Source organism: Phalacrocorax aristotelis, chromosome 34 (genome assembly GCF_949628215.1).
Source record: "Phalacrocorax aristotelis chromosome 34, bGulAri2.1, whole genome shotgun sequence".
Lineage (NCBI taxonomy): Eukaryota > Metazoa > Chordata > Aves > Suliformes > Phalacrocoracidae > Phalacrocorax > Phalacrocorax aristotelis.
The window spans coordinates 169,495-187,628 of record NC_134309.1 but is presented as its reverse complement, the minus strand read 5'-3'; the positions used below and the strand labels follow the sequence as shown (position 1 = coordinate 187,628).

Below are 18,134 nucleotides of genomic sequence, written 5' to 3'. Positions count from 1 at the left end.
TCTCGGTGCGGCGCGCGCCCCCCAGCCCCGGTGCAGCGGGGTGACGGCGTGGGGCGGCGGTGTGGGGCACGCAGGTGGCGGCGCTGGACCCAGCCCTGCGGGCGCTCTTCGCCCGGGCCGGCATCAGCGAGGCGCAGCTGGCCGACGCCGAGACCTCCCGCATCATCCACGACTTCATCCAGGGCCAGGGGGGGCTGCAGGCCGTGCGGGAGGAGATGCGCCGGCAGGGTGAGACCCCCGCCCCCCTCCAGCACCCATGGGTGCCACTGACACCCCCGGGGGGCAGAGGGGCATTAAGGCACTATTTAACTCCTCTCTCTCTCTCCCCCCTCCCCCCGCAGGACCCCCTCCCCCGCCGGGCCGGGGGGGCACCCCGCCACCCCCTGCCGGGCCCCCCGCAGCCGCTCGGGGCCGCTGCCCCCTCCTCCACCTCCCGCGGGTCCCCCGCCCCACCCCGCCCCCCCTCCACCGCCCCCGCCCTCCCGCCCCCTCGCCCCGCCCCCCTCCCGCGGCCCCGCCCCTCCGGGGGCCGCCACCACCGCCCCGCCCCCTCCCCCACCGCCCCCACCCCCGCCTCCCCCCGGTGGCGGCGGCAGCGCCGCTCCTCCCCCCGCGCCCCCCCCGGCCCGGGGGGCGCTGCTGGACCAGATCCGCCAGGGCGTGACCCTCAACAAGGTCAGTCGGGGTGCGGGGGGGGGGGGGGGGTGGGTGCCGCGAGGTGGGGGGTGCCGTGGGGCTGCTCTGACACCCCCACCGCCCCCGCGACCCTGTGTGCGTTCCCCTCCCCAGACCCCCGAGGTCCCCGAGGGCGGCGGCGGCCAGAGCGCGGGGGGGCTGGTGGGGGCCCTCATGGACGTCATGCAGAAACGCAGCAAAGTCATCCACTCCTCCGGTGAGCGCCCCCCCCCGGCCGCCCCACATTCGGAGGGGCGCCCCCGGCCGCCCCCCCTGACTCCCCCTTTCCGCGCAGACGAGGGCGAGGACGGCGAGGAGGAGGAGGACGACGACGAGTGGGACGACTGAGCCCCCCTCTCCGCCGGCTCCAGGAGGGGAGCTCCGGCCCCCTCCTGCCCTCCCCCCAGCCCCAGCAAAAACCAAATAAAGGCGACAAGACCTTAATTGATTAATGCGCTGATTAATTAATTACCGGGTAATGAGCGGTTAGTGAGGCGGGCAGCAGCGGCGCGGCTCTGAGGAAGGACGGGACGCGGGGGGGGGGGGGGTGGGTGTGTGGGGTGAGGCGGGCCGAGCCCAGGCCGCGCGCAGGGGTGTGTGGGGGTGTGTGGGGCGAGGCCGCGCGGAGCCGGGTCCGCCGGAGCCGCGGGGAAATGGGTCAAAAGCGGCTCTTTTTGGGGGCTGAACACCCCGCACGCGGGGGCGGCCTGCAGGGTGCAGCTGAGGCGGTGGCTCAGCCAATGGGAGGCGGGCGGGGGGGGGGAGGCCCCGCCCCGCCCCGCGCGCTGCCGCCGGGCGGAAGTGGCGAAAAAAAAAAAAAAAAAAAAAAGGGGAAAAAGGAAAGGGAAGAAAAAAAAAAAAAAAAAAAAGAAGCGGCAGAAAATGGCGGAAATTTAAAAGGTGCGCGCGGGCGGGGGCGCGCGGGGCGGCGGAGCTGGCGGCGGCGGCGGCGCTTTAACGGCCGGCGGCGGCGCGCGCCGCTTCCCGCGCTTTTCTGAAGGGGCGCGCGGCGGCGGCCGTTGGGCGACCGTGCCGCGGGGGGGTCGGGGGAAGGTGGGGGTCGGTGCCGGGGGGGGGTCGGGGGAAGGTGGGGGTCGGTGCGCGGGGGGGTCGGGGGAAGGTGGGGGTCGGTGCCGGGGGGGGGGAGGGGGAAGGTGGGGGTCGGTGCCGCGGGGGGGTCGGGGAAGGTGGGGGTCGGTGCCGGGGGGGGGAGGGGGAAGGTGGGGGTCGGTGCCGCGGGGGGGGGAGGGGGAAGGTGGGGGTCGGTGCCGGTGGGGGGGGAGGGGAAAGGTGGGGGTCGGTGCCGCGGGGGGGGAGGGGAAAGGTGGGGGTCGGTGCCGGGGGGGGGGAGGGGAAAGGTGGGGGTCGGTGCCGGGGGGGGGGGGAGGGGAAAGGTGGGGGTCGGTGCCGGGGAGGCCCTGGGTCCTGGGGGGGGTCTCGGTGCTGGGGGGGGTGGGGTCGGTGCTTTGGGGGTCCTGGGCTCCGGGGGGGCCTGGTGGGTGGGCGGTGTCGGTGCTTTGCGGGTCCTGGGCTCGGGTTGTCGGCTTTGGGGGGCTCCAGGGCGCTGTGGGGGGGGCGTTCCGGGCGGGGTGTCGGTGCTGGGGGTCCTGGGCTCTGCAGTGGGGTGCCTTGGCTCTGGGTGGGACCTGGGCTCTGGGGAGGGGTGTTGGTGCTGGGGGGTGCTCTGGGGGAAGGGTGCTGGGGGAGGTGACCAGGGCTCTGGGGGGTTCTGGGCACTGGGGAGGCTCTGGGAGAGGGTGTTGGTGCTTGGGGTCTCCAGCGCCCATTCCCCAGCCCCCCCACCAGTAACACCGGCCCCCCCCCCCAGGCTGCTCCGTCTGCTGCAAGTCGTCGTGGTCGGGGCTGCAGGAGCTGTGCCGGCTGGAGCGACTGCAGTGCCAGGCGCTGGGCGTCACCCGCCGCAACCTGGGGGACTTTGAGGTGGAGTACCTCTGCGACTACAAACTCGTGCGGGTGAGTGAGTGGGGGGGCTCGTGGGGGGTCGTGTCCCCTCACCCCACCCCAGGGACGCCTTTAATGTCCCTGGGTGCCTGGGCTTCTCCACAGGGCCCGCGGCCCCTGGAGTCCCCCCCACCCCCAGGGCACCCTGCGACCCAAAGCAGGCCCCAAACAACGCCCCCCTCTTTCCCTGCCCCGCCAGGACGAGGAGTACTACCTGGTGAAGTGGCGGGGGTACCCCGAGGCTGCCAACACCTGGGAGCCCCGCAAGAACCTGCGGTGCCGCGGGCTGCTGAAGCAGCTGCACCAGGACCTGGCCCGTGCCCCGGGTGGGCCGGCACGGCCTGGCCCGCGGGGGCTGCCTGCCCGCGCCGCCTCCTACCTGGTGCAGAAAGCGGAGCAGCGCCGGGCTCTGCAGCGCTGGGAGCGGCTCCTCAACAGCACCCGCAGCCACCGGGGCCGCATTGCCGTGGAGAACGAGGTGGACTTGCACGGCCCCCCCCGAGACTTTGTCTACATCAACGAGTACAAGGTGGGGGCCGGCATCAGCCTGACTCCGGTGGCGGTGGGCTGCGAGTGCCGCGACTGCCTGGCGGAGGCGGCGGGCGGCTGCTGCCCCGGCGCCTCCCGCAACAAGTTCGCCTACAACGAGGCGGGGCAGGTGCGCATCCGGGCGGGGCTGCCCATCTACGAGTGCAACTCGCGGTGCCGCTGCGGCGCCGACTGCCCCAACCGGGTGGTGCAGAAGGGCATCCGCTACGACCTCTGCATCTTCCGCACCGGCAACGGCCGCGGATGGGGCGTCCGCACCCCTCGAGCGCATCCGCAAGAACAGCTTCGTCATGGAGTACGTGGGGGAGGTGAGAGCCTGACGGGGGGGGGGGTGGGGGGGGCAGGGCTGCGGGCGTGGCGGGGGTGTGACAGGGCGGCCCTGCCTCAGATCATCACGTCGGAGGAGGCAGAGCGCCGGGGGCAGGTGTACGACCGGCAGGGAGCCACCTACCTCTTCGACCTGGACTACGTGGAGGACGTCTACACCGTGGACGCTGCCCACTACGGCAACATCTCCCACTTCGTCAACCACAGCGTGAGTGGGCGGGGCCTCGCTGGGCAGGGGTGGGGTGTCAGATGGGGCGGGGCTGGCTGGAGCACCGCCCACTGCGGGAGCCTCACCCACTCCTGCGTGGGGCGGGGCTTGCCACAGCACCGCCCGCTACAGGAGCCCCCTCACTTCTGCACGGGGTGGGCCTTGCTGTGGTGACGTGTTGGTGTGGGTGGGGCTTGCTGCAGGGGGGCGGGGCTGTCTCCCAGAGCCCCACCTATCCAAGCAGCCCCTGCTGGTTGGTCCCTCTGGAGGGAAGGAGGGTGGGTGGGCAGGGCAGACCTGCCCCCCCACAGCCAGCCCCACCCACGGCCCCGCCCTGTGGCAGTGCGACCCCAACCTGCAGGTGTACAATGTCTTCATCGAGAACCTGGACGAGCGGCTGCCGCGCATCGCCCTCTTCGCCACCCGCCCCATCCGCGCTGGCGAGGAGCTCACCTTCGACTACAACATGCATGGTACCGCCCCGCGCCCCGCCCGGCCCCCACCCTGCTGCACAGCCCTCCCCAGGACAGCCCCGCTGCCACAGCAGCGCAGTGGGGACAGTGGGGGTGCTGCTCCCCTCCCCCCGCCCTGTTTCTCCCCCCCCCCCCCCCCACCCCTTCACCCCCCATTTCTCCTCCTTCCCCCAGTGGACCCGGTGGACGCCGAGAGCACCCGCATGGACTCTAACTTTGGGCTGGCGGGGGGGGGCCTGGGGGGCTCCCCCCGGGCACGCAGCCGCATCGAGTGCAAGTGTGGGGCCGCCACTTGCCGCAAGTACCTCTTCTGAGCCACGAGCACTGGGTGCAAACATGCTTGTTAAACGCAGCGGGGGGTCCGTGCCGTGCCGTGGGGGGACACGGGGTGATTTGGAGAACACACAGACGCAGGTAGGGGGTGTGGGGGTGTCAGGCGTGCTGGCGGCGCCAGACGATGACGGTGCCAGCGGCATCGCTGGAGGCCAGCAGGCTCTCGTCGCAGTTGAAGGCAACGGCCAGCACGGCCCCGCCGTGGCCCTGCAGCGTGTTGACGGTGGCTCGTGCCGCGCGTCCCACGTCGAAGAAGTGGACGCAGGCGTCCTCGCTGCCTGTCACTGCGGGGACAGGGACGAGGGTGCTGGGGCGGGGGGGGGGCAGCCATGCACCCTCCTCCACCCCACACACTGCAGGGTCTCAAGCCCGCTTCCTCCGGGTGCGCCACCCCCGCCCTCCACAGCCCCCCAGTGTGCCCCCCGCGCGTCCCCATCCCCACGTACCCACGCAGGCGCCTTGCCGGAAGGACATGAGCGGGCAGAAGCAGCTGCGCAGGGGCTGCTCCGGTGCCGGGTGGGGAAACTGCGCCGCAGCCGCAGCCCCGGTGCCCCTGAGCCCTCCTCCTCCACCACCCTGAGGGGGGGCAGAGGGGATGAGCCCTGCGGTCACCCCACAGCCTCCCCCACCCTCCCCCCCCCAGCCCCTCGCAGGGTGCCCCCCGCACCGGAACAGCAGCAGGCGATCGGGGCAGGCGTTGACGAGCAGGGAAGGGTCCGGAGCCTCGCGGCTGGCCCAAGCCCGGGCTGAGAGTGAGGTGATGGAGCCACCCGCCTGCACCACCACCCGCGAGGCCTTTGTCAGCCGCCCTGGGGGGGACAAGGCAGGGGTCAGCACCCCACGGTACCCCTCTATTGCCCCCATCCCACCCCCACGTGTGCCCCCCACCCCGTACCAGTGCCAGGGTCACAGAGAAAGGAGGAGACAGAGCCGCGGTCGTCACCGGCCCAGAGGATGCGGCCAGGGGCGTCAAAGCAGAGTGCCAGCACCCGCCCAGGCAGCCGTCCCGCTCCGCCCCGCGCTGCCTTCCCTGTCGAGATGTTCACCACCCGCACCATGTGCCGGGCGCTGCCCACCTGCAGACACAGCCGAGGGAGGGGGATGCGCCCCTGCGTGTGTCCCCCCCCATGCCTCGGGGCTGTCGCCGGGGGCTGCTGGGCTCGAGGGACACCCGTAGCATGGGACTCCTGGGGTATGTGGGGTGCACTGAGGGCATCGCTGACCGTGGTGAGGTGGTTGGGGAGGACAGGGGGTTTTGGGGGTCCCGGGGTGTCACTGACCACAGTGAGGTTATTGTTGAGCGGCTGGAAGGCGCAGCAGAGCAGGGCGGCACCGTCAGGGTCAGGGACGCGGCGGATGCAGCGCCCGTCGCGGGGGCCCAGAGCCGCAGGGTGCCATCCAGGGAGGCCGAAACCAGGACGTCGTTGGAGAGGGACCAGGCGAAGTCGGCCACGCCGCCGCCGTGGCCCCGTAGCACCTGCAGTACTGCCGGTGGCCCCGGTGCCAGCCGGCAGACTGAGATGGTGCCGTCCAGCGAGCAGCAGGCCAGCAGGTGCCGGTCGTCATGCGCAAACTGCACCTTCGGCACTGCCCGGCCGCGGGTGCCTGTCAGCGCCGGTGTGCGCCAGCACCGCGGGGGGAACCCACCCCCCCCTACCCGTCCACCCCAGTTACCGGCGCTGTCGGTGTGCTGGTCAAAGACGTGGTAGACGCCGGCGAAGGCGTAGTTCTCGCTCAGCGTTGTGTCTCCAGCCATGGCACGGCTTGCCTCTGCCAGCGGCGTTGGCACCACTCCGGGAGGGCTGCGGACCCAGGTGGCCGGGTGTCAGCACCCAGACCCCCTCCTCCGGCACCCGCTGACCCCAGGGGACCCAGAGTGCTCACCGCTCATCGGGGGCCCCACGGGGCACCCCGGGGTGGGAGCCACGGCTGAGGGAGCGCCGATGTCCCCGGCCCACCCGTGGGTCCTCCTCGAAGTCCTGGGGGAACGATACAGCTGTGGGGTGGGAAGGGGCCTGCACCCCACAGAGTTGTGGGGACCCCACAACACCCCCAGATGAGGTGCTGGGACCCCACAGCACCCCTGAAGCATGTGCTGCTGCCCTGAGGACTGGTGCTGAGACCCCCAACCCACCCAAACGGGTGCTGCAGCCCCATAAGAAGGGTGCCATGACCCCACATCCCCCCTGGGTGGGCTCTGTGCCCCCCTGGGAAGGGCTCGCAGCCTGTCCCCTGCCCCACCATGGCCGTACCTCCATGCGATCGAGGGTGGTGCGGCTGGCGCGGAGGGCGCTGCTGCTGTGGGCGCGGCAGCTGCTCTGCTCGGAGAGAGCCCCGTAGCGCTGGGCCAGGAGGCGGGTGCGCACCCGCAAGTACCAGCGCCGGGTGCTCCCCTCCAGCGCCCCTCCCTGTGCTTGCTCCCGTAACAGCTGGCTGCGGCGTCGCACATACTGCGTCCGGAACTGGGGCCAGCGGGGCGTGCGGTAGGCTGCGTACCTGGGGGCGGGGGGCGTGTGGCACCGCGGGGTGGGGGGATTAGATGCACCTGTGTGTCAGGGACCCAGGTGGGCCCCCCCCCCCCCCAAAGGGACCCGAGTACCAGGATCCCCCCCCCGCTGCGAAAGGGACCTGGCTATCAGGATCCCACCCCAAAGGACTCGGGTACCAGAATCCACCCCAAAAAGGACGCGGGTACCAGGGTTCCCCCCAAAAAGGACCCGGCTGTCAGGATTCCCCCCCCAGACCACCCCGGGGATCAGAGCATCCTCCTGGTAGGGACCCGGTGCTCTGGTCGCACCCTCGCCTGAAAAGAGGCCTCAGGGCACCCCCCTTCCCCCCCCCCCCAAAGGTACCCAGCGTCAGAGGTCTCCCCGCCCGCCCCGGGGCCCACCTGGCATCCACAGCGAGCACCTGCTGCCAGACGGCGGCCATGGCGGCGGCGGCGGCGGCGGCCCCGGGGGGGCCCTGCGGGGAAGAGAGGGCTGAGGTTGGACACGGGGCCCGCTGCCAGCGGGGGGGGGTGGGGGGTGTGGGGTGTCCCGGGGGGCGCCGAGCGGCGGTACCTGCCCGTCCCGATACGGATCCGTCTCCGGCCGCCGGGTCCCCCGCAGGGCCGGCGGGGCGGGGCGGGGCGGGGCGGGGCAGAGGAGGGGGCGGGGCCAGCCTCCCTCCCCGCCCCTCCGAAATGGTGGCCGCCGCCTGACGCTAAAATGGCGCCGGGCGTCACCCTGGTGACGGCGCGTGATGGGGAGGGGCCCGCGCGGCGATTGGCAGCGGCTGCGGAGTGAGGGCGGGGCCTGTCCGCCTCTCTACGGTGCACCCGCCTTCCTAGCCCTCCCATGTTATCGGCCGCTCTGCCCGGTGCCGCTCGCCTGCCCTGGGTCCTCCCGCCGGACGCGTTTACGACCTCGCATAGCGCTCGACGGCAGCTCCCCCTCTTGGTTTGCGATAGGGGGGGGGGGGGGGGGGGGGACACACGACACGGCTCGCTTGACGGCAGGAGGGAGACTTGCTGCGCGACCTTTACGACGCTCGGTGGGGCGGCCGGCGCTCTTTCCGGCAGGGGCGGCTGTAGGTGAGCGGGGCAGGGGCTCTGGGACGGGAGGGTACTCCCCCCTCCCCGTCCTCGGCCCGCGGTCCCCTGTGACCGCCCCCGGTCCCGTCCCCGTTCCCAGGTGCCGTCCCAGGCCCCCGCGATGGCAGCATGCCGCTGGCCGTGAGGTGGCCCTTCCCCGCCGGGCCGCCCCTGCCCTGGGCCCTGGCCAGCCGCCTCGTCACTGGCCTGGTGGGCACCTACAGCTGCGTCTGGACCCGTGAGTTCCCCCCCCCGGTGCCCCCCCCCCGGAGAGCGGAGGCGGCTGGAAAAAGGGGGGAGGGGGAGAGGGAGGGGAGGCTGCCCTCCCCGCCCCCCTCCCTTCCCCCCCCTCTCCCTTCCTCGCCCCCGACCGACCGTCCCCGTCCCCCCCCAGGGTACCTAAACCGGCTGCGCGTGCACAACGCCGAGGTGCTGCACGAGCTGGTGGAGCGCCGGGGGCCCCGCACCCCCCTCCTCACCCTCTCCAACCACCAGTCCTGCATGGACGACCCCCACCTTTGGGGTGCGCCTGGGGGGCCCAGGGGTGCTGGGGTGGGGGCACGGGAGGGGACAGGGGTGCCTGGGGGGTTCCCAGGGGCTCCAGAGGGTGCTGGGGTGGTCCCCAGGGGCTTTTGAGAGAGGTAGGGATGCCTGGGGGGTCCTCAGGGGATCCCAGGGGTGCTGGGGTGGTCCCCAGAGGTTCCCTAGGGGTACCAAGGGGGTCCTCAGGGGCTCTTGAGGTAGGTGGGGGTGATGGGGAGGGGTCGCCAGGGGGGTCCCCAGGGTGCTGCAGGACCCCAGGGGCTCTTGAGGGTGCTTGAGGGTCTCTGTGGGTCTGCCTGGGGTCCATGGCTGGGCTGGGGGTGGCCCTGTGATCCCCTCTCCTTCAATCCACCAGGTTCCCTGAAACTGCGGCACGTCTGGAGCCTCCACAAGATGCGGTGGTATGGGGGTGTGTGCTTGGGGGGGTCCTGGGGAGCCCTCTCCTTGCTCACCCCCTGCCCCCCCACCCCAGGACCCCCACAGCTGCTGACATTTGCTTCACCCGGGAGCTGCACTCACGGTTCTTCAGCCTGGGCCGCTGCGTCCCCGTCTGCCGGGGTGAGTGAGGGGAACTGGGAGCAGCTGGGAGGGATTTGGGGACAACTGGACAACAGGTGTGCAGGGCCAAGGAGGGGATCGCCATCTGTACTGGGGGAGTCCTAGCTTGTACTGGGGTGGTTGCGGCCCGTACTGGCAGAGATTCTGGCTTACTTTGGGGGAGCGAGGGAGGGGTTGTGTTGGGCTGGTCCCAGCCCGTACTGGTGGGGTCCCAGCCCGTACTGGTGGGATCCCAGCGTGCTGAACTGGTGTCCCCAGGGGATGGCGTGTACCAGCGAGGGATGGATTTCATCCTGGAGAAGCTCAACCAGGGAGACTGGGTGCACGTCTTCCCCGAGGGTACTGGGGGAACTGGGGAATGGGAAGGCTCGCCTGCACTAGAGGGACTGGGAGCACTGGGGCTGGCAGATGCATTTATATCAAGATTGCTGGGACTCCTGGGGTGGACTGGGGGGAACTGGGAGCAGAGGGGGTTGGTCTGCTTTCTTTTCCAGATGTGGGGGGTGGGGCCAGGGTGGGGGCCCAGGGGGGTGTCCTGTGCTGCCCTCCCCCTCCATGGCCCTGTGTCCCTACAGGCAAAGTGAACATGGGGCAGGAGTTTGTGCGCTTCAAGTGGGGTGAGTCCCCCTGCTGGCTTCCCCCTGCCCCCCAGTTGTCCCCTGCTGCCCCCCTCCCCCCCCCTTGCCATCTGCACTTGCCTTCTCTGTCCCCCAACTGCTTCTCTGACCCCCAGCTGCCCTCTCGTGCCTCCCCTGATCACCCCCCCGGCCCCTCGAGGGCTGCCTGGCCCCCCCAAAATGGCACCTTGCCCCCCCTGCAGGCATCGGGCGCCTCCTGGCCGAGTGCCGCCTTGACCCAGTCATCCTGCCCCTGTGGCATGGGGGTGAGCGGGGCTGTGGGGTGCATGAGGGTGTGGGGGGGGCTGGAGGGGGCTCGTGGGGCCGTGGGGGAGGGTGGGCTGGTGGACACGGGTAGGTGGCACTGTGGGGGGAGTCAGGTGGGCACAGGGATGGGGGGTCCCGCCGTGGGGCTGGATCCTGCTGTGGGGTCTGTCCCGCTGCTCAGCTGCACAGGCACCTGCTGACCCCCTGCACCAGGCATGAACGACGTCTTGCCCAACACCCCCCCGTACGTGCCCCGTGTGGGGCAGGTGAGTGAGGGGCAGCACACGGACACCCCGGCTGTGGGGTGCTGTGGGGTGGGGAGCAGGGCGGGCTTGGGAAGCACTGTGGGGCTGCGGTATGGGGCGCTCCCATGGCGGGACAGCTCTGTGGGGGGGCTGGCTGTGGGGCGTGCTATGGGGCAGACCTGGGGGAGGTGCATGGGGCAGGCTCTGGGCTTGGAGAGTATCTGTGGGGCAGGCTGTGGGGTACTGATGCTGTCCTGCAGCGGATCACAGTCGTCGTGGGACGACCGTTCAGCGTCCGGCCTCTCCTGGAGCGGCTCCGGGCCGAGGGCACGTCGACGGTGAGTGCTTGGGGGGGGCTGCCCCATGGCAGGAGGTGGGGAATACTGCTGCTCTGCCCCACAGCTCCATGGGGCCTGTTTCCCATGGCTCTGTGGGGCCCGGTCCTCTGCTCCCCCAGGTGGAGATGCGGAAGGTACTGACAGATTTTGTGCAGAGGGAGTTTGAAGCGCTGCGGGCCCAGGCCCGGGCCCTGCACCCTGCTCCATAGCATGTGGGGCGCTCCAAGGATGAACATTCGGACTGCCCCACCCAAAGTGGGACCTGCCCCATAGCGTGCGACAGCCCCATGGCTGTCCCTGCAGCCTCGCGGGCCCAACAGGCAGACAGACCCCGCAGCCCTTCCCACAGCACTGTGGGGTGCTGACAGAAGGACAGACGGATGGATGGACGAATAAGCTGCCCCGCAGCACGCCTCCCCCCTCCACCCCCTCCACTACTGCATGGTGCCAATAAAGGTGGTGGAGCCCTGGTGGTCTCTGGCTGCAGACAGGGGGCAAGGGAGGGGCTGGGGTCCTGGGGTGGGGCTGGGGTCCTGGGGTGGGGCTGGGGTCCTGGGGTGGGGCTGGGGTCCTGGGAGCGGAACAGAGACAAGCCCAGCCTGATCCCACTTGTTTATTGAAGCAAAAGCTGGTTGGTGAGGGGGGGGAGGGCCTTTGCCCCAAAAGCAATTTGAGCCCCAAAAAACCCAACTGAGACCAAAAGTGGGCTCTGATCCCTACTGCCGCCCCCCCAGCAGCACAGGGGGTGCCCAAATATGGGGGGGGGGATGGGGTGGCAGGGGCATGGTCCAGTGGGTGTGCCCTGGTCCGTCACTCCTCCTTCTTGTCCCGGGGGCCATCATGGGCAGCCTGGGGGAGCACGGGTTGAGGGGTGTTAGGGGGGTTGGGGTGTTGACGGGATCGGGGTGTTTGGGGGGGCTGCAGGGTCCCCCCTGTACCTGCAGGCGGGCGTGCTGGTCCAGCAGCCGGTCATACTCCCGTGTCAGCCCCTCGGCCTGGCGCCGCATGGCCTGCACCTCGTTCTCTGCCTTCTCCAGAGCTGAAAGGGGTGGGGGTGTGTCAGGGGCACCTCCAAACCCCCCATCGCCCCCCACCCCTTCCTCCTCAGGTTCCCCCCCGTACTGCGTTTGCTGGCTGCCAGCTCCTCCTTCAGCTTCTCCACCTTGGCCTTGAGCGTCTCGTTCTCGTCGTGGGAGGGGGAGGTGCTGCCCCCATCACCCCCTGCCTCCTGCAGCTGCTGGGGGGGACATGCCGGGGGCACGTCAGGGCCAGAGGGGCCTGGGGCGCCCCTGCTGCCCCTGGCGCTGCCCCCCCGCCCCGCAGTACCTTCCGCAAGGCATCATTGTCTTCCATGTAGCGCCGGGCAGCTTGGCTAGCGCCCTCCGCCTGTTTACGGAAAGCCTCACTGGAGGCACCCAGAACGGCCTGCTGCGAGATGAGGGTGACCAGGCGGCGCAGGAGGCTGCAGGAGGGAGGGTGAGCCAGGCCCTGCGGCCCCCCCAGCCCCCCCGAGCCCCCCCCCCAGACTCACAAGGAGAGCAGAAGGGCAAAGCCAGCCAAGTAGAGGTTGCGCTGGGCCCGGAAAAGCTTCATGTGGAAGTGCTCGAGGGCGCCAGGGCTGCTCTGCAGGGCTGCCAGCTCTGTCATGCTGTACTTACGGGTTTCCCGCGCGGCGTCTGGGGGAAGGGAGTGCGGTGTGTGTCAGTGGGGGTAGCCTAGCACCCCCCCTCCCAAGCCTCCCCTGGGTCAGCTGGGAGAGGAGCCAGCACCCACCTAAGAGCAGGAGGATGAGAATGATGATGAGGACAACAAAGACGGTGTTGCCGTAGGCCACAGCCAGGCCTACCAGGCGTGACTTGAAGATCTTCTGCCATCTGGGGAGGGACAGAGGTTGGGAATGGTAGCTGGGACCCTCTGTCCTGGGGACTGCCCCCCCCCCCCCCCTTCAGAACACCCCCTTCACCCCGGGGACCCTCTCAGTCCTGGGAAGCCCTGCTGTCACAGGGACCCCCCAGCCCTGGGGACACCTGCGTGCCCCCCCCCCCCCAACCCAGGACACCCCATCTGCCCCGGGGCCTCTTCCTCAGCCCCAGGGAACATCTCCCCATTCCCCTCCCAGCCCCAGGACAACCCCTCCGCCCCCGGGACTGCCTTCCCCCCCCGGCCCCCAGTACTGGGGATGCCCCCATCCCCAGGACACCCCTCAGCCCCAGGGGAAAAACAGCCCCCCTCCCCAGCTCCGCGGCCCCACGAAACCCAGGACCCCCTCCTCACCCCTGAGACATCCCTCCATCCCCAGGCAACCCCCGCCCTGGGGGGCCCCGCCTCACCTGGCGGCCGAGACGAAGGGGACGCAGAGCAGGAGGACGAGGAAGACTTCAGCGTAGAGGAAGGTGGCGACAGCCGTCCACTGCAGGCTCATGGCGGCCTGGGGCAGGGGCACAGAGCGATGGGGACCTCGGCGCCCCGCAACCCCTCCCCCCCCCGCCCCCCCCACCGCGGACACGGCCCCGCCACCCGCCGGGACCACGATCGCCCCCAGCCGCCCCCCCCCCGCCCCCACACCCCCCCCCCCGCGCTCACGCTCCGGCCGCGGCCGCCGCCACCGGAAGCAGGACTCGGCCTGGAGGGGAAGTCCCGCCCACGCCTGGGCGCCAACGTCCAATCAGAGCCGCAGGAAGTGCAGGCACCTCACCCCACCTCACTCCCGCGAGGGAGACAGACGTGCTTCTGCCCGCGGCCGCCATTTTCCCTTCCACCGTGTCTGTCATGCCCCCCGCAGGGCACACTGGGAGCTGTAGGTGCCCCCGGCAGAGCAGGCCGGGAGCTGTAGGTGCCCCCGGCAGAGCAGGCCGGGAGCTGTAGGTGCCCCCCGCAGGGCACACTGGGAGCTGTAGGTGCCCCCGGCAGAGCAGGCCGGGAGCTGTAGGTGCCCCCCGCAGGGCACACTGGGAGCTGTAGGTGCCCCCGGCAGAGCAGGCCGGGAGCTGTAGGTGCCCCCCGCAGGGCACACTGGGAGCTGCAGTTTCCCCGGCAGAGAAGGCCGGGAGCTGTAGGTGCCCCCGGCAGAGCAGGCCGGGAGCTGTAGGTGCCCCCGGCAGAGAAGGCCGGGAGCTGTAGGTGCCCCCGGCAGAGCAGGCCGGGAGCTGTAGGTGCCCCCGGCAGAGCAGGCCGGGAGCTGTAGGTGCCCCGGCAGAGCAGGCCGGGAGCTGTAGGTGCCCCGGCAGAGCAGGCCGGGAGCTGTAGGTGCCCCGGCAGAGCAGGCCGGGAGCTGTAGGTGCCCCCGGCAGAGCAGGCCGGGAGCTGTAGGTGCCCCGGCAGAGCAGGCCGGGAGCTGTAGGTGCCCCCGGCAGAGCAGGCCGGGAGCTGTAGGTGCCCCCGGCAGAGCAGGCCGGGAGCTGTAGGTGCCCCGGCAGAGCAGGCCGGGAGCTGTAGGTGCCCCCGGCAGAGCAGGCCGGGAGCTGTAGGTGCCCCGGCAGAGCAGGCCGGGAGCTGTAGGTGCCCCGGCAGAGCAGGCCGGGAGCTGTAGGTGCCCCGGCAGAGAAGGCCGGGAGCTGTAGGTGCCCCGGCAGAGCAGGCCGGGAGCTGTAGGTGCCCCGGCAGAGCAGGCCGGGAGCTGTAGGTGCCCCCGGCAGAGCAGGCCGGGAGCTGTAGGTGCCCCCGGCAGAGAAACTTTTATTTCAATACTAATAACTTGTAGGGGAATAGACAGGGATCGGCGACCGGAAGATCACGGGATGTGACGGAAAGACAGACTCCTCCCCATAGGAGTGGCAGGAACAGGAAGCGCAAGAGCTATATAAGCGTGTGACGCAGCTAAGTAAACGGACATTTTGCATCCATCACATTGATGTCTGTGCATCACTGTCCCCAGGGTGGGTAGAGCCCTGTGTCCCGGAGATATGCGGCCCAAGATAAGTTCTCCCATAGAAGCGTACAGCAACAGGGGTTTGGCAATAAATACAGATTTTGGGACGTAAAAATGAGACATTGAGCATTAAAAACACAGGTTTGGACCCTAAAAGTGAGGGTTTGGGACCTTAAAATGAGGCTTTGACCCTAAAAAGAAAGGCTTGGACCCTAAAAGTGAGGCTTTGGGACCTAAAAATGGTGTTTTAATCCTTACCAGAGGGGTTTGGAGCCTAAAAGTGAGACTTTGGGACCAAAAAATTACGTTTTGAGGGATAAAAGAGGGGTTTGAATCATAGAAGTGACACTTTGGGACCTTAAATATGAGGTTTTGAATGCTAAAAGTGCAGCTTGGACCTTAAAAGTGATTGTTTGTCACCTTAGAAATGAGGCGCTTGGCCTTTAAGGTGGCACTAGGACCCTAAAAGTGAGAGTTTCGAACCTAAAAATGAGGTTTGACCCTAAAAAATACAGGTTTGGGCCCTAAAAGTGAGGGCTTGGCACCTAAAAATGAGGTTTTAATACTTAAAAGAGGAGTTTGCACCGTAAAAGTGAGGCTTTGGCACCTAAAATGAGGTTTTGAGCAATAAAGGAGGGCTTTGGACTCTAAAAGTGTGTGTTCTGGACCTTAAAAATGAGGCTTTGAGTGATAAAAGAGGTGTTTGGACCCTAAAACTGCGCTTTGGCACGTAGAAAGGAGGCTTTGGCCCTCAAAAACACAGATTTGGACCCTAAAAGTGAGGGTTTGGGACCTTAAAATGAGGCTTAAAACCTAAAAAATACAGGCTTGGACCCTAAAAGTCAGCGGTTGGGATGTGAAAATGAGGCTTTGACCCTAAAAAGGAAAGGTTTAGATGCTAAAAGTGAGAGTTTGGTACCTAAAAATGAGGCTTTGAATATTTCAAAAGGGGTTTGGACGATAAAAATGAAAGTTTGGGCCCTAAAGGAGGGGTTTGGATCTTAGAAGTGAGGCTTTGGGGCCTAAAAATGAGGCTTTGAGTGTTAAAAGTGATGATTTGGGCCCTAAAAGTGAGGGTTTGTGACAAAGAAGTGAGGGTTTGAGCATTTTAAGATGTGTTTGGATACTGAAAGTGAGGGTTTGGGCCTTCAAAAATGAGGGGGTTTGACAATAAATACAGATTTTGGGACCTAAAAATGAGGCTTTGAGCATTAAAAGCACTGATTTGGACCCTGAAAGTGAGAATCTGGGACCTAAAAATGAGGCTTTAACCCTAAAAAATACATGTTTGGACCCTAAAGTGAGTGTTTGGGACATTAAAATCAGGCTTTAAATCTTAAATGAAGGATTTGGAGCCTAAAACTGAGGTATTGTGACGTAAAATGAGACTTTAACCCTAAAAAAATACAGGTTTGGACTCTAAAAGTGAGGGTTTGGGACCTTAAAATGAGGCTTTGACCATCAAAAATAAATCCAGATTTAGACCCTAAAATTGGGTGTTTGGGATGTAAAAATGAGGCTTTGAACATTAAAAGCACAGATTTGGACCTTAAAAGTGAGAAGTTGGGACCTAAGAATGAGGCTTTGAGCATTGAAAGAGGGGTTTGGACAAAAGAAAAATAAGGCTTTAATCCTTAAAAGATTTATTTGAACTCTAAAAGTGAGGTTTTGGGACCAAAAAATGAATCTTTGATGTTAAAAGAGGGGTTTGGACCCTAAAAATACGGGTTTGGGACCTGTGATTTTGGCTTTTGTCGCATAAAATGAGGGGGTTTGACAATAAATACAGATGTTTGGACATAAAAATGAGGTTTTGAGTCTTAAATGCGGACTTTGGACTCTAAAAAGGAGGGGTTTGGACTTAAAAATGATTGTTTGAGCCTTAAAAGTGCCATTTGGACTATAAAATTGAGGCTTTGGACACTCCAAGATGCAGCTGGACCCTAAAAGCGATTGCCTTGGTCCTAAAAAATGCCACTCTGCGTCCTGAAAATGAGGTTTTTTATATCAAATCTGCACTTTTGCCTCGGAAATGGAGAATTTTCAAACTACACCTCAGCTTTTGGACCCTAAAATGAGGTGTTGGAGACTAAAATGAGGTTCTTGGAAGCAAAATTAGGGCTTTGGAAAGTAAAAATGAGGCTTTGGAGACTCTAAGTGTAGCTTTGGAGCCTAAAACGAGGCTTTCTGCCCTAAAAATGATGGTTTAGGCCGTAAAATTGGTGCTCTGGGCCCTAAAAAAATGGCTATGGGTAACAAAAGACAGGTTGGGACCCTAAAAATGGAGATTTTTGGCCCTAAATATGGGGCTTTGGACACTAAAAATGGGGCTTTGGGTGTGTAACTTAGTGTTTGAACCCTGAAATTAGGGGTTTCTTTCGTCGTTGAGTGATTCTTTCAACCAAAAACTAAGGCTTTGCACCCTAAAAACGGGTCTTTGGAGGCTCAGCGTGAGGCTTTGGGCATTAAGTGAGGCTTTGTAACTTAAAGTGAGGAGTTTGGAACCTAAAATGAGGCTTTGGGGGCTCAAATGAGAGTTTGGGGCCTCCAAGTGAGACTTTGGGGCATTATATGAGGCTTTGGGGCCTCCAAATGATATTTTGGATCATTAAATGAGACTTGGGAGCATTAAATGAGGCTTTGGGGCCTGATTTTTAGACCTTGGGTCTGCCAAATGAGAGTTTGGGACCTCCGAATAATACTCTGGGGCCTCATTTTGAGACTTTGGGGCCTCCAAATGAGACTTTGGGGCATTAAATGAATCTTTAGGGCCTCCAAATGAGGCTTTGGGGCCTCCAAATGAGGCTTTGGGGGCTCCAAATGGGACTTTTGGGCCTCCAAATGAGACTTCGGAGCATTAAATGGGGCCTCTAGATGAGACTTTGGGGCATTAAATGAATCTTTGGAGCCCCCAAATGAGCCTTTGGGCCCTCCAAGTGAGACTTTGGGTCATTAAATGAGGCTTTGGGGCCTCCAAATGAGACTTTGGGTCATTAAATGAGGCTTTGGTGCCTCCAAATGATATTTTAGATCATTAGGTGAGACTTTGGAGCATAAAATGAGGCCTTAGGGTCTCCAAATGAGGCATTGGGATCTCCAAATGAGCCTTTGGGGCCTCCAAATGAGACTTTGGGCCATTAAATGAGGCTTTGGGGCCTCCAAATGAGATGTGGGATCATTAGATGAGACTTTGGAGCATTAAATGAGGCCATAGGTTCTCCAAATGAGAGTTTGGGACCTCCAAATGAGGCTTTGGGGCCTCCAAATGAGACTTTGGAGCCTCCAAATGAGACTTTGGGCCATTAAATGAGGCTTTGGGGTCTCCAAATGATATTTGGGATCATTAGATGAGACTTTGGAGCATTAAATGAGGCCATAGGTTCTCCAAATGAGACTTTGGAGCCTCCAAATGGGTCTTTGGGGCCGCCAAATGAGACTTTGGAGCATTAAATGAGACCTTAGGATCTCCAAATGAGAGTTTGGGACCTCCAAATGAGGCTTTGGGGCCTCCAAAGGAGGCTTTGACCCCCAAAATGAGGTTTTTGACCAGGGCCTGGAGTCACCTGAGAAGGGCCAACGGTTTTAAATGGGGTGAGG

The 18,134-nt window shown here is 65.3% G+C and overlaps 5 protein-coding genes across 11 annotated transcripts; 3 read left to right on the top strand and 2 right to left on the bottom strand.

The window, feature by feature from the left end:
• Positions 1–50: 50 nt before the first annotated feature.
• WAS (WASP actin nucleation promoting factor) lies at positions 51–1,123 on the top strand (the record flags this gene model as incomplete). Its single annotated transcript, XM_075076677.1, is given in 5 exon segments — positions 51–228; positions 342–398; positions 401–675; positions 790–892; positions 971–1,123. Coding segments are annotated over 5 exon segments (666 nt in total), but the record flags the coding sequence as incomplete, so codon positions are not given.
• Positions 1,124–2,484: 1,361 nt separating this feature from the next.
• On the top strand, positions 2,485–4,546 carry SUV39H1 (SUV39H1 histone lysine methyltransferase; the record flags this gene model as incomplete). Its single annotated transcript, XM_075076676.1, is given in 6 exon segments — positions 2,485–2,649; positions 2,837–3,445; positions 3,447–3,494; positions 3,575–3,721; positions 4,065–4,194; positions 4,369–4,546. Coding segments are annotated over 6 exon segments (1,239 nt in total), but the record flags the coding sequence as incomplete, so codon positions are not given.
• WDR13 (WD repeat domain 13) lies at positions 4,517–7,709 on the bottom strand. Its single transcript, XM_075076685.1, is given in 12 exon segments — positions 4,517–4,811; positions 4,974–5,030; positions 5,033–5,103; positions 5,195–5,336; positions 5,423–5,603; positions 5,808–5,902; positions 5,905–6,114; positions 6,202–6,329; positions 6,412–6,506; positions 6,780–7,023; positions 7,418–7,491; positions 7,590–7,709. Coding segments are annotated over 11 exon segments (1,449 nt in total). The 5' UTR covers positions 7,459–7,491; positions 7,590–7,709; the 3' UTR covers positions 4,517–4,626.
• An 82-nt stretch (positions 7,710–7,791) lies between these two features.
• On the top strand, positions 7,792–11,138 carry TAFAZZIN (tafazzin, phospholipid-lysophospholipid transacylase). Of its 5 annotated transcripts, XM_075076686.1 has the most exons (11): positions 7,792–8,101; positions 8,202–8,339; positions 8,496–8,624; positions 9,000–9,045; positions 9,117–9,202; positions 9,461–9,541; positions 9,778–9,819; positions 10,023–10,085; positions 10,300–10,352; positions 10,592–10,669; positions 10,789–11,138. In XM_075076686.1, exons 2-11 carry the CDS (start codon positions 8,231–8,233, stop codon positions 10,876–10,878), a joined length of 777 nt encoding a protein of 258 aa, XP_074932787.1. In that variant the 5' UTR covers positions 7,792–8,101; positions 8,202–8,230; the 3' UTR covers positions 10,879–11,138. The 5 variants fall into 5 exon arrangements, with proteins under 5 accessions (XP_074932787.1, XP_074932789.1, XP_074932791.1 ...); XM_075076688.1 differs by lacking the exon at positions 10,300–10,352 and having other exon boundaries at positions 7,824–8,101; XM_075076690.1 differs by lacking the exon at positions 9,000–9,045 and having other exon boundaries at positions 7,849–8,101.
• A 129-nt stretch (positions 11,139–11,267) lies between these two features.
• Positions 11,268–13,454, bottom strand: BCAP31 (B cell receptor associated protein 31). Of its 3 annotated transcripts, none has more exons than XM_075076691.1 (8): positions 13,253–13,454; positions 13,000–13,097; positions 12,443–12,543; positions 12,201–12,345; positions 11,996–12,131; positions 11,792–11,906; positions 11,608–11,708; positions 11,268–11,518 (listed from the first exon to the last, which is right to left on the bottom strand). In XM_075076691.1, the coding sequence occupies exons 2-8, from the start codon at positions 13,089–13,091 to the stop codon at positions 11,480–11,482; spliced, it is 729 nt and encodes a 242-aa protein (XP_074932792.1). In that variant the 5' UTR covers positions 13,092–13,097; positions 13,253–13,454; the 3' UTR covers positions 11,268–11,479. The 3 variants fall into 3 exon arrangements, with proteins under 3 accessions (XP_074932792.1, XP_074932794.1, XP_074932795.1); XM_075076693.1 differs by having other exon boundaries at positions 11,792–11,903; XM_075076694.1 differs by lacking the exon at positions 13,253–13,454 and having other exon boundaries at positions 13,000–13,180.
• Positions 13,455–18,134: the final 4,680 nt, after the last annotated feature.